General features: G+C 45.9%; 1 protein-coding gene across 6 annotated transcripts in view; it reads right to left on the bottom strand.

Annotated features, from left to right (window-relative positions):
* Window positions 1-2,882, bottom strand: part of TMEM131L (transmembrane 131 like) — a 90,589-nt gene extending 87,707 nt beyond the window's left edge. For 4 of the 6 annotated variants that reach the window (XM_033059542.1, XM_033059543.1, XM_033059550.2 and 1 more), the window contains exons 1-2: window positions 2,727-2,882; window positions 2,326-2,396 (exon numbers count right to left, since the gene is read on the bottom strand). In XM_033059542.1, the coding sequence (XP_032915433.1) occupies window positions 2,326-2,396; window positions 2,727-2,850 (195 nt within the window). In that variant the 5' untranslated portion in view covers window positions 2,851-2,882. Of the gene's footprint in view, window positions 1-2,325; window positions 2,403-2,726 lie in introns of those variants that run through there. The other 2 variants (XM_033059544.1, XM_033059545.1) reach the window with 1 other exon arrangement.
* Between the last annotated feature and the right edge of the window lie 13,239 nt (window positions 2,883-16,121).

Here is a 16,121-nt window from a genome sequence, read left to right as displayed (position 1 = left end):
GTGGCAGGGAGGTGCTGTGGCAGAGGAACATGCAGTTCCTTCCCCATATTTTTCATTTCTGCAGGTGAAATTCTCACTGGTGCCACACTTCCTCCAAAAAGAAGCAGGAAAAACAAAACCAAAGGGTCAGAATATTCCTATTCCCAAAGTCTTCATCAAGAACCATCTTTAAACACAGGAATGAAGCAACTCTTGGCTATTCCATACAAAACAACATTTACTGTCCACTCAAAAGCAAGGAAGTTCTTCCTGTTACTACACCCTCACCATCACATCACCACTGCTGTGATACATGAACACTGGGCAACAACCCTCATCAAGGGTTTAACCAAGAAAGTCTATTCTTGCAAGAAAACATGGAAAACCTTCTTGTAGCAGCAGTAGGTCAGACCATTTTTTTAAGTGTAATGCGATCAACAAAGAATAAACCTCTTGCAAGTTTAAGCATCTCTCTAACAAAGGGCAGTCAGATGCTAACAGCTGTAGTGATTTTCCAGAACTCAGGAACTGATGCTGATGTCTCCACTGATGCCCTTCACCAACCTAGCAGCCACTCAGGAGGGCAACAGTGCTGATGTGCCTTCAGGACCTCACAAACATCGCAGGGTATCATGGCTCAACCCTCCACTCTTTGGGCATCCAGGGAAGAGCCATGACCAGCCACTGCAGACCAGTGCCACCACTCCATAAAAGAGATGTTGAAAGGATCTCTCACCATATCCACAGGGACTTAGGGAAGCCTCTTTTCCTCCTCATCACAACAAATGGAAAAGGTGGTTTCAAATGTGGTCACAGGGTCCAAACCCAACAGGGGCTGGATAAAGCCCAAGTCCACATAGAAACAAAAGAGAAAGCATCAGGGTCGGGCCTGTAACCAAATTTTGGTCTTAAACCTGTCTGAGGAACTCAAGTCCTTCTGTTCTGCTCAGACACTACTGCAGTCCTCAAGCTCAGAGGAGAAAACCATGCAAACCAGTCAATGTACCACAAGTACTCAGAGACCAGCTCATGACTTTTAACCTCTTAAATCAGTACGCCTATTGTGATTTACTTCTTACTCTGCCACAACTGAAACCAGATCTCTTTCTCTCCTGCATACCTAACATAGTCTCTACAGAAATGATAGAGGAACAGCAATCTCAGCTTTGTCTTCATTGCTGCAAGAACTGAGCAAGACCATATGCTCAACTATGCCAAATTCATGGGTCATTCACGCCTGATTTTTTCTTTAGCCAAGCTAAAGCTTTTTTTTGTGAGGATGCTCAAGAACAAAGCATTTTCCAAGAGGACCTAATCTTCTGAGGAAGAAAACATCATGTCATCATCACTCAATTGCAGCTTCACTATGAAAAGCAACTATAAACGACTACATTACACAGTTCTACATCTACTGCATCTTAGTATCTTCAATGTAAAGAACACAGACACACAAGGCCGATCTACTCAAGCATCTAGCAAAGCAACTCTACACCTTCCCTTAGCTATTACCACATCAGCAACAGGCAAAATCTCAATAGTACAACAAATGCATATTATAAAATTATTTGGACATACAATAGATAATACTTTCATAACACCACAGTACAAAATACTGGGTACTGATAAGCAGCATCAATTGTTAGCTAGCTAAGGATTGTTTTGTCCCATTTATGAGCCTGGTGCCTTCAAGTCTAGAAGGGCGAGGTAAGCATATGGCAGAGTCCATCAGTGCAAGCCAAATTATTGCCTTAAATGCCATAAACTCCAGATCCTGCTTCCAGTGCCCCTCCTTGCACAACCGGCCCCCGCCGGGCACTGTACCATATTAGTTCCTCTCACCAACACAGAATTTATTAAATCTTGTTACTGCCTAACAAAAGCACCTAAACAAGAAAAACAAAATGCGCTAGAACGAGAGGAACAGTACCATAAATGATGTGTCATTTGAGGGGAGAAAAATGGCTGAGACATATCTATGTCAGGCCTGCTCCTCACCTGAGCAGGCCTGAGATACAAATACATGCATATGCACGACAAGCACGTCTAGTGCGTTCCAACCACAAATGCACTCGTTTGAAGAAAAAAAAAAAAAAAAATGATGTGGAGGGTGGGGGAAAGGGGGGCGGGGGAACCCCAAACAGAAAATAAATGAACCCGAACAACCACGCCGCTGAACGCGCTGACGCAGGCTGAGGGGGCCACGGGAATGGGGCTGCGCCGTGACAGCAGCGGGCGAGGCCGCCCCCGCCCCACCGGCCCCGCGCCCGCCCTGGGACCCCAACACATCCGCACACTCCCGCAATGGCTCCGGCCCCTCCGTCGCCCTCACCCCTTCCGCCCCCTCACCTGGGCGGGCATCAGGAGTTCCCCCTCCTCAGCTTGCCACAGCTCCACCACGCCAGGGATGGGCTCGATGGCTGCGGGGACAGAGAGAGAGAGAGAAAGAGAGAGAGAGAGAGAAAGTGCGGATGGGTAGGAGGCGGGCGGCCGGAGCCCGCAGGCAGCGGCCTGGGGCTCCCCGCGCCGGGGCGGACCGGCAGAGACGCATGGCCCGGTGGATACCGCGGGACCGGGAGAAAGGGAACTGAAGTGGAGGGGAGTGGTGAGCAGCGTCCCGGCTCCCTTTGTGTCCCCGGGCTGCCACCGCGGCAGCCGCCCGACGGGACGGCGGCGGGGGTGGCGGTTCCGCTCTCAAGCCCGGGGCAGGCAGTGCTGGCACCTCCATCTCGCCCCGCCAGTGCCCTTACCTTGTCCCTGCGCCTCCCCGGGCCGAAAGAAGGGCAGGAGGACGTGGAAGACGCCGAGCAGGAGGTTCATAGCTGCGGCTGCGCGGCAATAGCCGCCGTGATGCGGAAAGCGCAACCCCACCATGCCGAGCCGCGCCGCGCCGAGCTGCGGCTGGGGCGGAGCGGGCGGCGGCGGCGGGGGCGGCTCCACGGGTACCGGGCACCGCCCCCGCCCGCAGCGCGGCTGCGCCCGCCCCGCCCCGCAGCGCCGGGCACATGGCCGGGTAGCAGCGCTAGCGCAGTGTTCTCGGAGGCGCCCGAGGAAAGTCCGCCGCAAAGCAAGAGGGAGGCGCGGAAGGCGTTGTGGAAAAGCCGAATCGGTTTTGTTACCTCGGCCGTGCCGTCAGACCGCGAGCTGCCCCACACCCCACCCGCCCTTATGGCCGTGTGGGATGTCACCGCGTCGGGGTCCAAGGCTCCCCGGTGATTTTCAGAAACACAAAAGCATGGAAAGTGCGAAGGGAGGAAACCAGCATGCTGCGCGAAGGGGGAGGGGAGAGGGCAGCGAGGAAGGCGGGGGCGCGTGATAAAGGGGAAGACAATCAAAATGCCCCCGATTTGGTGGGGGGGACTATTGCAAGTCACACAGACTCGTTAGGGCGGGAAGGGATCCCTGGACATCATCGAGTCCAACCTCGTGCCAAGGCATGGTCATCTTGAGCAGGTGATACAGGAACTCCTCCAGATGGGTTTTGAAGAGGGGACTAGAAAGAGGGGACTCCCTGATCTCCCTGGGCAGCCTGTTCTAGTGCCACCAATCTAGTTAATGTTGCGTGACAGACATCAAATGGGAGTAGGCAGCCTAATTACATTGCTGCTCTTGTGCCTCTGTGTATCCCTTTACCAGCAAAATATGCCTGGGACGGTTCCTCATGTGTGAGGATGAGATGAGATGAGATGACATGATATGACATGACATGTACCTGATGCCACGTACATGGAGATGCTCCTCAGGGAGCCCTGAGAATGTCACCAACCACTGAGAGCACAGGGAAGGACAAGGTAGGGCAGGGTAGGTGGGCAGAGTGGGAAAGAAGCAGAGGGGGAAGCTTTTCCTCCCAGTTAAGGCTTCAAGTGACTTCCATAATCATGAGAAGGGATATTTGGGCTTAGGGATTTAGAGGACTACACTGAAAACACCTGCATCTCTTGGCCTCGGTTGTTCAGCAGGATACTCGAGAGCCCCGTGTCTCACAGCACCCATTGGCCATTCTTCTCTCGGCCAGCTTGGCAGGTGCCAGTCCCAACCCGCTCAGGGAGGGTTTTCTTCACTCTACAGCCCAGTGGAGACCACTCTGCTCCTCTTCACCCACAGCGTTGCCTGCAGTGAGCAGGCATGTGACATGCAACCCTGCTCCCTAGGCAGCTTGGGCATCCCTGACACCACATCCCTCACCATCTGGTTGTGTGCACATCAGCACCACCACCAGCAGCTTTCCAACTACATCTGATCTACATTTAACACCTTGCTGCCACAGCTCCATTTTATCTAGGGCAATCTCACTCCTCTGACTGCAGACCCATCGGTGAAAAGGAGCTCAGTGTGAAAGGGGAAACAAAGACTGCCGGCAAGACCCTGGCGGCCCTACTTTCCTGTTCTTCAGAAATGACTGACTAATCTCGAGCGAATGGATTCACCCCACTCACCAGGCAAAGCAAACAATGCTTAAATATTTGGATAGAGAACTCGTTGAATGATGCACAAGGAGGGCATGGTCCAGTTTGTCAATCTGGTGCAGTGGTACAGCATCCTGTGCTATCTGCAAATGTGACAGTGCTCTGCAAAGCTCATAGATCTACTGATGATGCTGTTTTCCAGCTAGAGAAGATTTTTTTGAGGCTGTAGACATAAAGTAATTTCACGATTATAAGCCACATAATTTTGACTAAAATTTTGGTCCGAACCAGAAGTGCGGCTTATAATCAGGTGTGGCTTATATATGGACAAAGAACAAAAAGTTGCTGGTTTAGTTTGGAGGACAGGTGTCTGCTGAGAAAGGCAGGAACTTCTCTTTGAAATGGAGAATTTAAACGCCCTTCCTCCAAATTATTAGAATTTTGAAATCAAGGGGCTTTCAGGCAAAAATATGAGAATTAGGAATAACCGTTCTTTCTAGGGAAATTAAAATAGAAATACAGTAATACAAAGAAACCAACTCCAAACCCTGAAAAAGTCAGAGTACAACCTGACACCCCGTCAGGCAGGGTGTTATTAGCAGTTTGATTAAATGGTGGTTGCAGTCCTGCTGCAGTGACAGATGTGGTTCAGTTGAAGCAGTGGTCCTGTAGAAGGTGCAGTTTCCCCTCCGGAGGTCCAGTGGTGATGTGCAGAAATTCGGTTTTCCTATGGAGTCCAGTGGAGGAAGGGGCTACCTTAGTGTCCCAAAACCTGTTTTATCTTGGTAGGAAATGTTGGGCTCTTCCCCCTGGCTGGAGCAACTTCCAGTGGGATGAAGTAATTTTTTTCAGTCACACAGTGGGACTCAATGAGCCATTAGCAGAAAATGACTCTCTGGTGGAAGGATGGGTTGTGAAAAGATAAAGAGCAATGCCCTCCTGGTTTCAATGGATGGCCCATTAGCAGAATATCTCCCGCAGAGATAAGGATCACTGCCCCCACCCTCAGCAGATGGTGATAGAATAGATACCTTTTATCACACTCTGTATTGTAACATGTGGCTTATAATCAGGCTTATATGTGTGGCTTATATATGGACAAAGAACAAAAAAGTTGCTGCCACACGGAAATGCAGCTTATAATCGTGAAATTACTGTACTTAGTATTCATGCAAAACAAATCCCTACTCTGTCCTACTTTAAAATCTTGGACTTGTTTTTTCACTAGGATGTGCTGCTGAAATATTTTTTTTTTACTGTTTGCCTTGCCCTTGAACTACAAGGAAAAGGAGCTGAGTTTTACCTGTTACTGCTGTAAACTTCTGAAAATCATAAAGCACACAGAAATTATTCCAGCCCTAAATGCCATTACAAATCCCCATTACTTGAAGCATGGGAATAGCTACTTGCCTTTCAAAAAAAGATGTGAGACTTAACAGAAACACTAGGCAAAATTAATTTCTGGAGGAGCTGAGCCCAGCAGAAGTCTTTATAGTATGCAATCATATCACTTGCAGCCACATATTGCACCATATGCAGTTAATGCTCAATGTAAGTTGAGCATATTTAGGTATTTCCATTAGGTGCAGTTTGAGAGACAGTATGCACTGAAGATGACTTTTTATTTTTTTAATGCTACAGGAAAGTGGTCAGCTCACTCTGGAGTGTTACCTTCACCTGGCCATCCCCAGAGAGGAAATTGGCAGTGACAAGCCCTACTGGCATGAGCTGATTATGCTCACCCTGGGGTCTGTGTCAGGCTCCAGTGGAGTTCAGGGCCTCACCTCACCCTCTTCAGTGGCTTCCCTCCCTTGCCAAGTTCGTCTTTATCAGTTCCATGGCTATATATCCCCACACCCACTCCACACACGCAGAGCCAGCCCTATCAGCAAGTGCAGGTCTGGGCAGTCCCCCCTGATAAGGCTACAAATCCCAAAGAGAGATCGAGAGGTGATAAAGCCTTGCCCTGCATCATCTCCTCGGCCAGCTAGCTCATTCCTCCCCAAAGATGGAGCCTTTCCCCAGACACCCACTGCTTGGCGACCAGGAGCTCAGTCCCACACAATGAAAGCCAAGTCCTTCAAACCTGCACCGTAGGACTATGTGCTCCCCAAAGAACCAGCTCATGGGTGAATGCACAGGGAGGAGGAAAAAAATTAGCGAGAGAGGACCTGGCAGAGTACAGCCATAAATGTCTGTTCGGTTGCCCGTGTGACAGCTGAAGATAAGCAAGCAGCCCTCCCTTTTCTCCCTGGCATTTGCCCCACTGCGTTGCTTAGCCAGCCAGCGTTCTGGGAGCAGGCACTTTTCCTCCATCTCAGTGTTTGCGTAACTCCTAGTAGAGCGGGGCTGCGATCTCCGCCGTGGCCTCTCTGCATCATTAGAAAAATAAAACAGTACGGAAACAGGAGAGGACAGTTTCTCTCTTCCTTCTGGTGACAATTACTGTCATGCACTCCACCACTGCACGCTCCCTGCCGCCCCCCCACCTTTCTAAGCAAAGATTCTTAGCGAAGATGGTGAGCTCAGCTTGAGCTGGGCTGAGCCTAATTCTTTTAAAGACTAATTCAGCCTGATAAGACTGTCTGGGACAAAGCCTGTCCTGACAGTGTAATTAAAGAAGTACAAATTGTTTCTAAAACCACACACAGAATTTTCAAAATTAATGACCAGTTGTCACTGCTGGGGCTTGGCAGGGAGGAATTGCTCTCGTCTTATGTGATCTGGGTCAGCAGCCCATCCATCGCCTCTTTGAGGACAAGAAAGTGAACAGGCAGCGGCACTGCCCTAATAAGCTGTTAATGACATCACACTCATTACTGCGGATAACAAACATCTTGTTTCTAAGCAGAATTTTTGCCAACTCGCTTTGACTTTCTAGGCTGTGATAAACACATACAGAAAAATAGGGTGCTTACCTCGCCTACTTTTTTTCGTTTTTCCCTCTTCTCATGCATTTTTGATTGAAAAAATCTGCATGGTGAAACAAGCATCTATAGAATCACACAGAAGGCTTGATGAACATAGGAAAATATTAAGTTATTTTAATGGTGCAACTTCTGAAATATTGACAAGAAAAGTAGAATGAGGTTAAAAAGTGATCTATTAAAAAAAGCCGGTTGCTCTGGAATCTCAAGTAACTTATATATCTCTCTGTATATATATATCCCAACTCCTCTGTGTACTGAAGAAGAAAGGATAGTAAATATTTTTATTTTAAAAAGCAATGTTACCATTGTGGTATCAATCAAATGCTAGGTAATTAAAAAATATGCCGACATGCTCTGTCCTTTCCTTGCCCTGCTCTGCCAACATTTTTTAGCACATACACTGCATCCACTTGAAAGCATGGATCCTTGCACACAGCAGGATTTTGCAGTCTCCTGCAGAACCCACCATGTTACAATAGCATTCAAAGCTTTATAAGCTTCATTTAGTTTCAGCAAGCCTGTTGGAGCATTGTCTGTGCTTAAAGAGGCATTTAAAACTAAAGCAAAGCTTTGAAAGCTTCAGAGGCAATGACGCTGGACTCCCTAAACCCATGAGTTCACTGCACAGTTTGAAGTGATGGCATAATGTAGAAAACATGACACGCTGCTCTGAGAGCCTGGCAGTACCTTGGCACAAAAGTGGAGAGGGAATAGAAAATCTGGGGTGCACATTGAGTTTCTACCACTGAAGGTCACGCCTGGACCAAAGGGAAGAAAAGCATTCTAATTTTTTTTCTGCTTATGAGATTTGTACCAATGCATATTTTTTCTCTCGTTCTGGAATGATTTCTAAGCCATTGCTATGTGTGCTTCTAAGCTGTTATGAATAAAACAAAACAACAGCCAGATCACATACAATAAAAACAAGGGAAGATGCAGCAACTATGCTTCCACGAAATGTCCAGATTTTGATCTGAGTGGTTTTGCACATGCCTGGACTGTGCAAAAGGCAGCATTTAATGCAGAACTACACTACCTACAAGCTAAGGGAAAGAGCAGTAAAACAGGCATCAGGAAAACTTGGTTTCCTGAACAGGCATTCATTTTTCAATGTACAACCCTGCTTGTCACCATTTCTAGGCAAGGGCAGGCAATTTGTATAACCACAGTGACAAACTGCATTAGTAACATCTCAAGGTGAGAGGAAAAGATTCTCCTGAATCTCAAAAATAAGCATCCACCCTACCCATGACACCTCAGTCAGGTGGTGAATGTTACAGGTATTCTTGGGCTACAGTGGCATGAAGTTCCTGCCTTGTCAGGCTTCCCCAGGGAAAATGACAAGGAGAGGAAGCCTCTCACAAAAATAGCAATGATCCATGTTAAAACAGCAGCTTGTGGATCAAGTCAGGTACAGGATGCCCATAAGTAGATTGAAAGGACAGTCTGTAGGAAACAGGTCTAATAAATACCAGCTTTGTAAAAAAGACATGGTGCCTGAGCAGGTTTAGAAATAAAACAGTAAAATAGGATTTCACAGCATGATAAATACTGTTCAGTAATAGCTGGGCACACCTCAGCAGCACTCAGAGAGCCATGTCATGTCTCACAGGCTGCCGCACCCCCTCGTTCCTAAGACCACAGTATTTCATTGTGGCACATCTGCAGGCAAAGCTCGATGGGCTAGAAAGCCTGGCATGAGCCACAGCAGAGTTACCATGTGTTTCATTTTCAATTTCAATAGCTGTAGAAGGTTTTGATGGGAGTAAAATGTAGTCTTATTTAACCTCAGTCCTCAGCTTGGTGGAGCCATTTGTCACTGCAATTGAAAATAATGAACATAAACTAGTTGGAGGCAGATAACGGGCATGCGAAATTTGAGCTCAAAGAATTGAAGCCTGGACAAAGTGTAAAGCAAGCATAATCAGTTTAGTACCACAGTGTGTCAGAAAAAAAGCATAGCTGTCAAGAATGCAGCACTTCCACATGTGTGCAGATACTCTTGAGGGAGAAGATGCACTGATGACATTGAAAAAACTTAGCACAAAAGTAAAACATGTTTCAAAATATACCCAAGTTGGAAAAAGTACTGTTAGAAGCTTAATAAAACACAGTAAAACATTGCTGTAGATCTTTTTTAACGTTCTGAAGTGCTACTATAACAAAGATCAACATGCTGATAAAATATAAGAGAACAACACCATCAAACTCCTGTAGAAGTGAATGTCACATTTGCCAGAGCTGTGCTGCCAAAACTGGCTGCGCAGCCCAGGATCCATTGTTAATGGGTCACAGATGTTCTCCTTGTACAAAAAGAAGTTGAATGTGTTTGTTTCTTTCATGGTACCAGCTGGAGGGCAGTTAGGGGAGTAATTGGAAACCTGTGAGTTGCAGTTACTTGACTGAATAATCTGTTTGAAAAAAAGATGTTGCTATGCAAAATTACCCTCTCCTCTCCACCACCTCCCTGCTAGTTTTGACAGCACATAAGAGTTTCACTTCCAATCAAAACTGAGAGGGAAATTCAGGTTAACCCAGCACAATTTAATATGCACAGTCTGTGAAGTACCAGGGATTTTTCACACCACAGACTTAAAGCCAGCTTTTCTTATTACATACCCAAAGAATCCAGAGGTCTGGTTGCTGCCCAGCTCAGTGCCAGAACATCAGGATGCTCACACAGGACAGGCTCTCCAACTGGAGCCAGGTTCCCTGCCTGCTGTGTGAGAGTTGCCATCATCTCTGGGCATGGCCTGACTTCTTGGCTTACCTATCTGCAGAAAGCTTGTGTGGCTGCAGCTATCAGTTTATCACCAAGTGCCTTCCCCCAGCACCTAGATCCTTCCTCCTTTAAAGAGAAAATAAATCCCTCCCTGAGGACAAGCGGTCCTATTACAAAGCCTTCCTGACCACCCCAAAGCATTGGCATTTAACAGCATTCATATCGAGGCTGGTTTTAATGTGGGATAAGGAGAAGCATGGCCTTGCACCCAGGCTGCATGGGCAGCAGTGGTGTGGGTAACAGGGTACTCAGAACAGTACAACTGAAATGACATGAGGAGAAGAAAGCTGATGGTGCCCATACTCAACCCACAGCATGAACAATGCTTTCTGGATACCTACACCACAGAGCAGTGAAATCCTAGGGAGGAGTTGAGTATCTCATGGCTGTTCTGCAATATAGAGTACTGAAGTCTTCTCCAGGGGCCCAGCTCCCTCACCACCGAAGTCAAACATCATGTATATCATGTATAAATGTGGGATGCTTCTTCGGGGGTAGCAGGCATGGGTGCCCAGTTACAGACAACCTTTCCTCCAAGGCACAAACCATACATGAACCTGCACCCTGCTGACCTGGAACTGAGTGGTACCCACAGACAGCTCAGCCAGGGGTTGGGAGGCACTGCCTTGGCCTGGGACAGGAGCCACATGACCCCCCCCACCTGAAATGGTTTGGTTGCTGAAGGAATCTCTGCAGAAGGCCTTGTCACATGGCAGACCCCAGAGCAGCCTGGGGAGAAGAGAGGCCCAGGCTGTCCTGGGAAGAGCTGAAAGAGTAATTTTTTTTCTCTTGTTCCTATAGCTAGGAATCAGCATAGATATTTATAACTTTCTAATCCACTTTCGAATGCTGCCTAGCAAAGCACTTCAGAAAAATCAGGTGATCTGGACATTTTGAAGACTTATTTTATTTCCCAGAGAGCAATTTTAGGCTTGTTCATTTATTTTCACAGAACATCTGCAATTCCCTGCAACTGTAATTTCTATCATTGTCTTTCAAAAATTACACTTGTTCAGCCTCCTTCCAAATAACTGCAGGAACATTCTGTTCATTAGGGGAGCATATTTTCAATGCACAGGTCTTCACCTCACAGCACCTCTGCCCTCTCCCCAGGGATGTGCAAGCATTCAGCTGCTGTACTGACATCCCAAGGGCTGTGGCCTTTGCTCACCAGCTATTCCAGCATGGAACTCATAGCTGGACAGGAAGCAGTACAGTTCCAGCACAGTCTAGATGAGAAGCCGTGCACATCGTCAGCCACAGGAACTGGATGCCTCATTCTCTTCCTGCTGTGCCAAAAATGTATTCTGCCATGAAGGCCATGCAGGGCTGCTTTTCCAAACCTATTGCATATGTTGAGTGACATTCAAGTGAAATGCAACTATGGTGCTCCTCTACAGGTCTTGATAAAACATCAGACCTTTGAAAACACATCTGCCCTAGGAAATACATTTTGGTTATTGTAATGAATTTTATGTCCAAAATCTCTTTAGTTTCCAGCAAGAAATCAGAAGATGGCTAACATGAAGTATTTCCTTAGATTCTGCCGTTAACAGCTATCTGGTGGCTGGATAAATGCACAAGGATATGGACTTTCTTTAGGACACTGAAGACAGCCCTACGAAGAGGTTACCAATAATAAGTTGTGTTTCTATGTAAAACTGTTAGCCTTTTGATTCAGAAATCCAGCTTTGCTCTCAGCCTTCTGGAGCATTATTCCTTATGCTGCTGACCGCATACTTGCACTTGCATGCTTTCTTATTTTTTGGCTCAGTAGAGAAAGCAGTCAGCTTTTCCCTCATTCTTGAGGGATATCAGGTTACTACAAATGCTGTTCTGCTATTATATATTTACCCAGTGGCATATTAAGAATGCATATTTTCCATTTGATTTTTCTCCTTGCCACAGTCAGGTTTAAGGCCACTTTTTCCACTTGCTAGGTACTGTTAACAAGCTACTAGCTTATTCCCAGATGTAAAAAGGCAGGCAACAATACATGCTCTGTTTAACCTCAGCTGGGGATATATTCCTTGCAGTTCATTTAAACTAAGGAAATTTACAGGGCATCTCTGCAGTTAAACTACTTTTGAGTGTATTCATTTTTGAGAAGTAGAAGAAAGTACATGTGGAGGCTGCCTGGTGATGGGCCAGCCTCCTGCAGCTGTGTGCACTCCTGCCTGGCCAATGCATGGCACACGCTCTCACTGCAGGTCCCAGAGGATGTCAAGTCCCTACTGGTGGATGCCACGTCCGCCCTCTGCCCTGCCCCTGGGCCACGTGAGAGTGAGCTGGCAAGTGAAAGGCCATGGATGAGCACTGCTGCTGGAGCTCAGGGGCACCTTGAGGGACCTGTCACTTGCAGATTTGTTCCAGCTTTGAGATCTATTTAGTCATTAAAATTGAGCAGCAAATTCAAAGTAAATACATGCAGAAATACTGTGCAGGCTTGTTAGAGCTGTGTGGTGGAGCCTGTGGGACAGGGAATTTCCTCCCCCACCACTAATATTGCTCAGTTTAGCAGTTTCATTTAAGTCCCAGAAGAATAAATCCAGAATAGAATCCCATTGGATGGTTTGATTCCCCACAGGCATTATCCAGCACTGCACCAGCAGCCTTCCCCCTATCTGACACAAGAAGGCCGAACGCCACAGTGCCCACATCTGCCCATGTTTTCCCTTCGGGTGCTTCCTATGGAGGTGTGGTTCATCAACCAAACATTCCAAGGTCAAGGTACTGCAAACACATGGGGTAACCCTGGTACCTTGTTCTCAGTCTCCAAGCTCTTAATGTCCAGGAGCACATATGTGTACACATATCAGTACAATAAAAACCCCAAAACCTTACTAACTCACTGTTTTTTCCTGGTTCGCAATTAGGTTTAAGACTTTGAATAATTAACTAGAACTGATGCTAAGAATATTCTTTTACAGATATACTAGAAATTGGTAGTATAGGAATCTCAAGAGGCAATTTAATTGCTGTCGTGATTCCCTGAAACAGCAAAAAGAAGGATGCAACTGTTTTTCCTACAGTAAAAAGAGTGAAAAGTTCAGCCTGAAAATGCGTCTGTGGCCTGGTAATTGCCATGCATAAAGAGCATGAACTAGAAAACTACGCAGACAGAGAGGAACAGTAAATCATATAGATGCAAAAGTATGTTACCACTCAAGCTAGAAATACTCCTTAAGGGAATTACATTGTAGGTTGGCATATTTTATTTGCTCTTAATTGAGCATATCAAGAAACAGATCACTACTCAATGCAGACTTCTGATTTGGTGCCTCACTGCTTGGATTTGTCTGTGGCCATACAATTACGGATGATCAAAGTCAATTAAATGCATTCACTAAGTAATCACCTTAGCAACAGAAAAAAAACCCCACCCAAATAAAGCCATAGGAGAAAATGTTCTGAATTTATATATTTGTATTCTAATATGACATACAATAGCAAGAAGGACTGGCTGATATTTCTTAAAGGTCAATTTTTTGTGCCAGTAACCAGAAAAATATGAAGTAAAAAGCCAGAATCTTATATTCCCTGCAATTCATAGTCCGAAGAACCAGAGCATAGGAGTTTGCATAGACATACTCTAACTCAACCCACAAAAGGACTCATCTAAGTGTTATGCCAACTCATCAGTCTTCAGCTGGAGAGCTAGGCTATCTTCCTTAGCTTTATCCAAATCTAAGCATCCAATTCTACCCATTTGGGAAAAGTCCAAAATATTTTCTTTATTATACTTAGCATGACAAGCATGTGAAAATAGAGGATACTTGATAAAAGGAAACGAATGCAAACTCACCTCTAAGTTTCCTGGGAAACACTCCCATTCCAATCAAGAAAACATGGGAAAAAGCATAATGGAATAAACTTGAAATCTGGTTTATTTCAATTTCTGCTTTTCTTAGTTGAAGTTTATGCATCCATCTTTCAAAAGCATTAAATGTGGATGAGACAGAGTCTCAAACTGGAAAAGGACAGGAGACCACTGTCAACTCCAAAAACAGCTATTCTAAAAAAAAAAAAAAATCTACTGCTGGTGAGACCTCAAATCCTCTCCAATGTATTTTGGGCTCTAGAAACAGTAGTTTGCATATTCCTGCTGTATTCAAAACCAGGCTCAATTGCTTCCGCAGTAAAGGATGATTTATAATCCTTAACAACAGAAAAATGCAGGAAAAAACCCCTCACAAAATCTCCCTTATCTATTTTAGTCCATCTATTAGGAAAGAGACCTGAGACTAATACAGATTTTTAGGCTCCGAGTGATTTCAGCAGAACTCGGCCTCCTAAAAAGCTCTGAAGAGACATAGATGCCCAAATGCCTTGCATGGCATTTAGCACAGATATACTCTGAACCTCCAGTGATGTCCAGGCAGATGCTGAAAAACGCTCAATAACCTGCCTGGAGGTCCAGGAGCAAAAGTTGTTGCATTGTGCTTAAAGCATGCCAGGAAAACTTCAGTTGAGGAACTGTACTGTGGGTAAGATCTTTCCCTAAGTTTGCAGGTTACAGGTTGTGCTGGTTTTGCACACAAGTCACCTAAGCGGAGAGCACGCGCGCGCACAAGCACAAGCACAAGCATAGGCACATCTCATAGGCTCTATGAGAACTTCCCCTGTGAGTTGCTGGGACCAATCGGGAAGCTGATTTAATAATTGACATTCTGGGAAACCAGTTAAAAAGTTACTTCGCCTCCATGAATCACATTGGTTAAAGTGAAAAGTTGTCTTAGGACTTCCGGATTTCAAGCAGGTAACACTCGGCCAGGCTTTGGGCTGGCTCGGGCCCAGCCCCCCCACCCATGCGGCCCGGCCGGGCAGGAGTGGGCTCGGGAGCCTCTGTGCCCCTTTTTTTATAACCAGGGGCCCTGATGGCCAGGGGAGAGAGAAAGACGGAGAAGCCTTTGCTATCGGCTCGGAGCAGCCGTGGAGAGGTGAAGCCTTCCCCGGCGCGGCCTGAGATCCTGGCACGGCTCCAGCATGGCCTGGCCCGGTCCAGTTCCCACACCTGTTATATGAAATTTTAACCCTTCCAATGCTCGGATAAGACTTGCAGACCTCCTGTCCTCCTCCTTTGAGTAAGAAGTAATAGAGCAGAAAGAAATATACTAAAGTCAGTGAAGTAAGAGCCCAGTTTCCAGATGGGAAGAGATTGAGGAGACGCCGCGAAGGTTGGCGGAAAAAACCTTTTGGTAAGCTATGGGGTGGACTGGATTACACTGAAAATTCCTATAAACTAGGGAGAAAGCATGGAGGGGTTGAAGTGTTTGAGAAAAGAATCCTTTGCCCCGAGGTAGTGGGGGTCTCTGTTCTGGAAAATGGAAAGACGAACAGAGACATTTGATGAGAAAAAGATATGAAGAAAACTTTTGCCTTTGAACAACTTGCCCTTAAAGTAATGCCCCATGAGTTTGATATGACCCATAACACAGCTCTGGAAAGACTGTGAAAATGGGAGGAGTTTCACGATTTTGCAGATTTTTTTCCTGGACGGATGCAAATCATGAAGGTGAAGATACAAGAGAACTTTTTTCTTCTCTTGGAAAAAATCCCTATAGCCAAAACAAGAAGGAACTTCTCTCTCTGAAGTGAACTGAAATGATTATTTAAATCAAAGACTGACTGAAGTGTCTCTGTATGTTGTTGTTAAGAAATGTGGGAGGGGGGGAAGGAAGGAATGATCTAAAATCTTTCTTTCCCTCTGTGTTATTAATAAATTTCTTCTTTATACCCTTTTAAGTTTTAGTCCTGCCTTGTTTTTGCTCCTAAATCCTATGTCAAAGAGAAATTGGCAAACCTAAACTAAACCAAGACAGAGGTATAAGTAAAATGTAATTAATTTCAAGAAAAAATATTAACAAGACTTGTTTATTGTGCTCATGGAAAGAGATATTCAGGCTTATCCCTTCCATAGGCCAGCCTGCATTGCAACTGTGTTTTATGTGGCATTTGACTGAAGCATATTTTCCACAAAAGCAATTCAATCTTGAAGCCACCTGATGCTGTAGAGACGCTACTTTT

The sequence above is a fragment of the Catharus ustulatus genome, chromosome 5, assembly GCF_009819885.2.
Source record: "Catharus ustulatus isolate bCatUst1 chromosome 5, bCatUst1.pri.v2, whole genome shotgun sequence".
In the NCBI taxonomy this organism is placed as follows: Eukaryota; Metazoa; Chordata; class Aves; order Passeriformes; family Turdidae; genus Catharus; species Catharus ustulatus.
The sequence above is the reverse complement of the archived record's forward strand: the minus strand, read 5'-3'. Positions and strand labels throughout refer to the sequence as shown.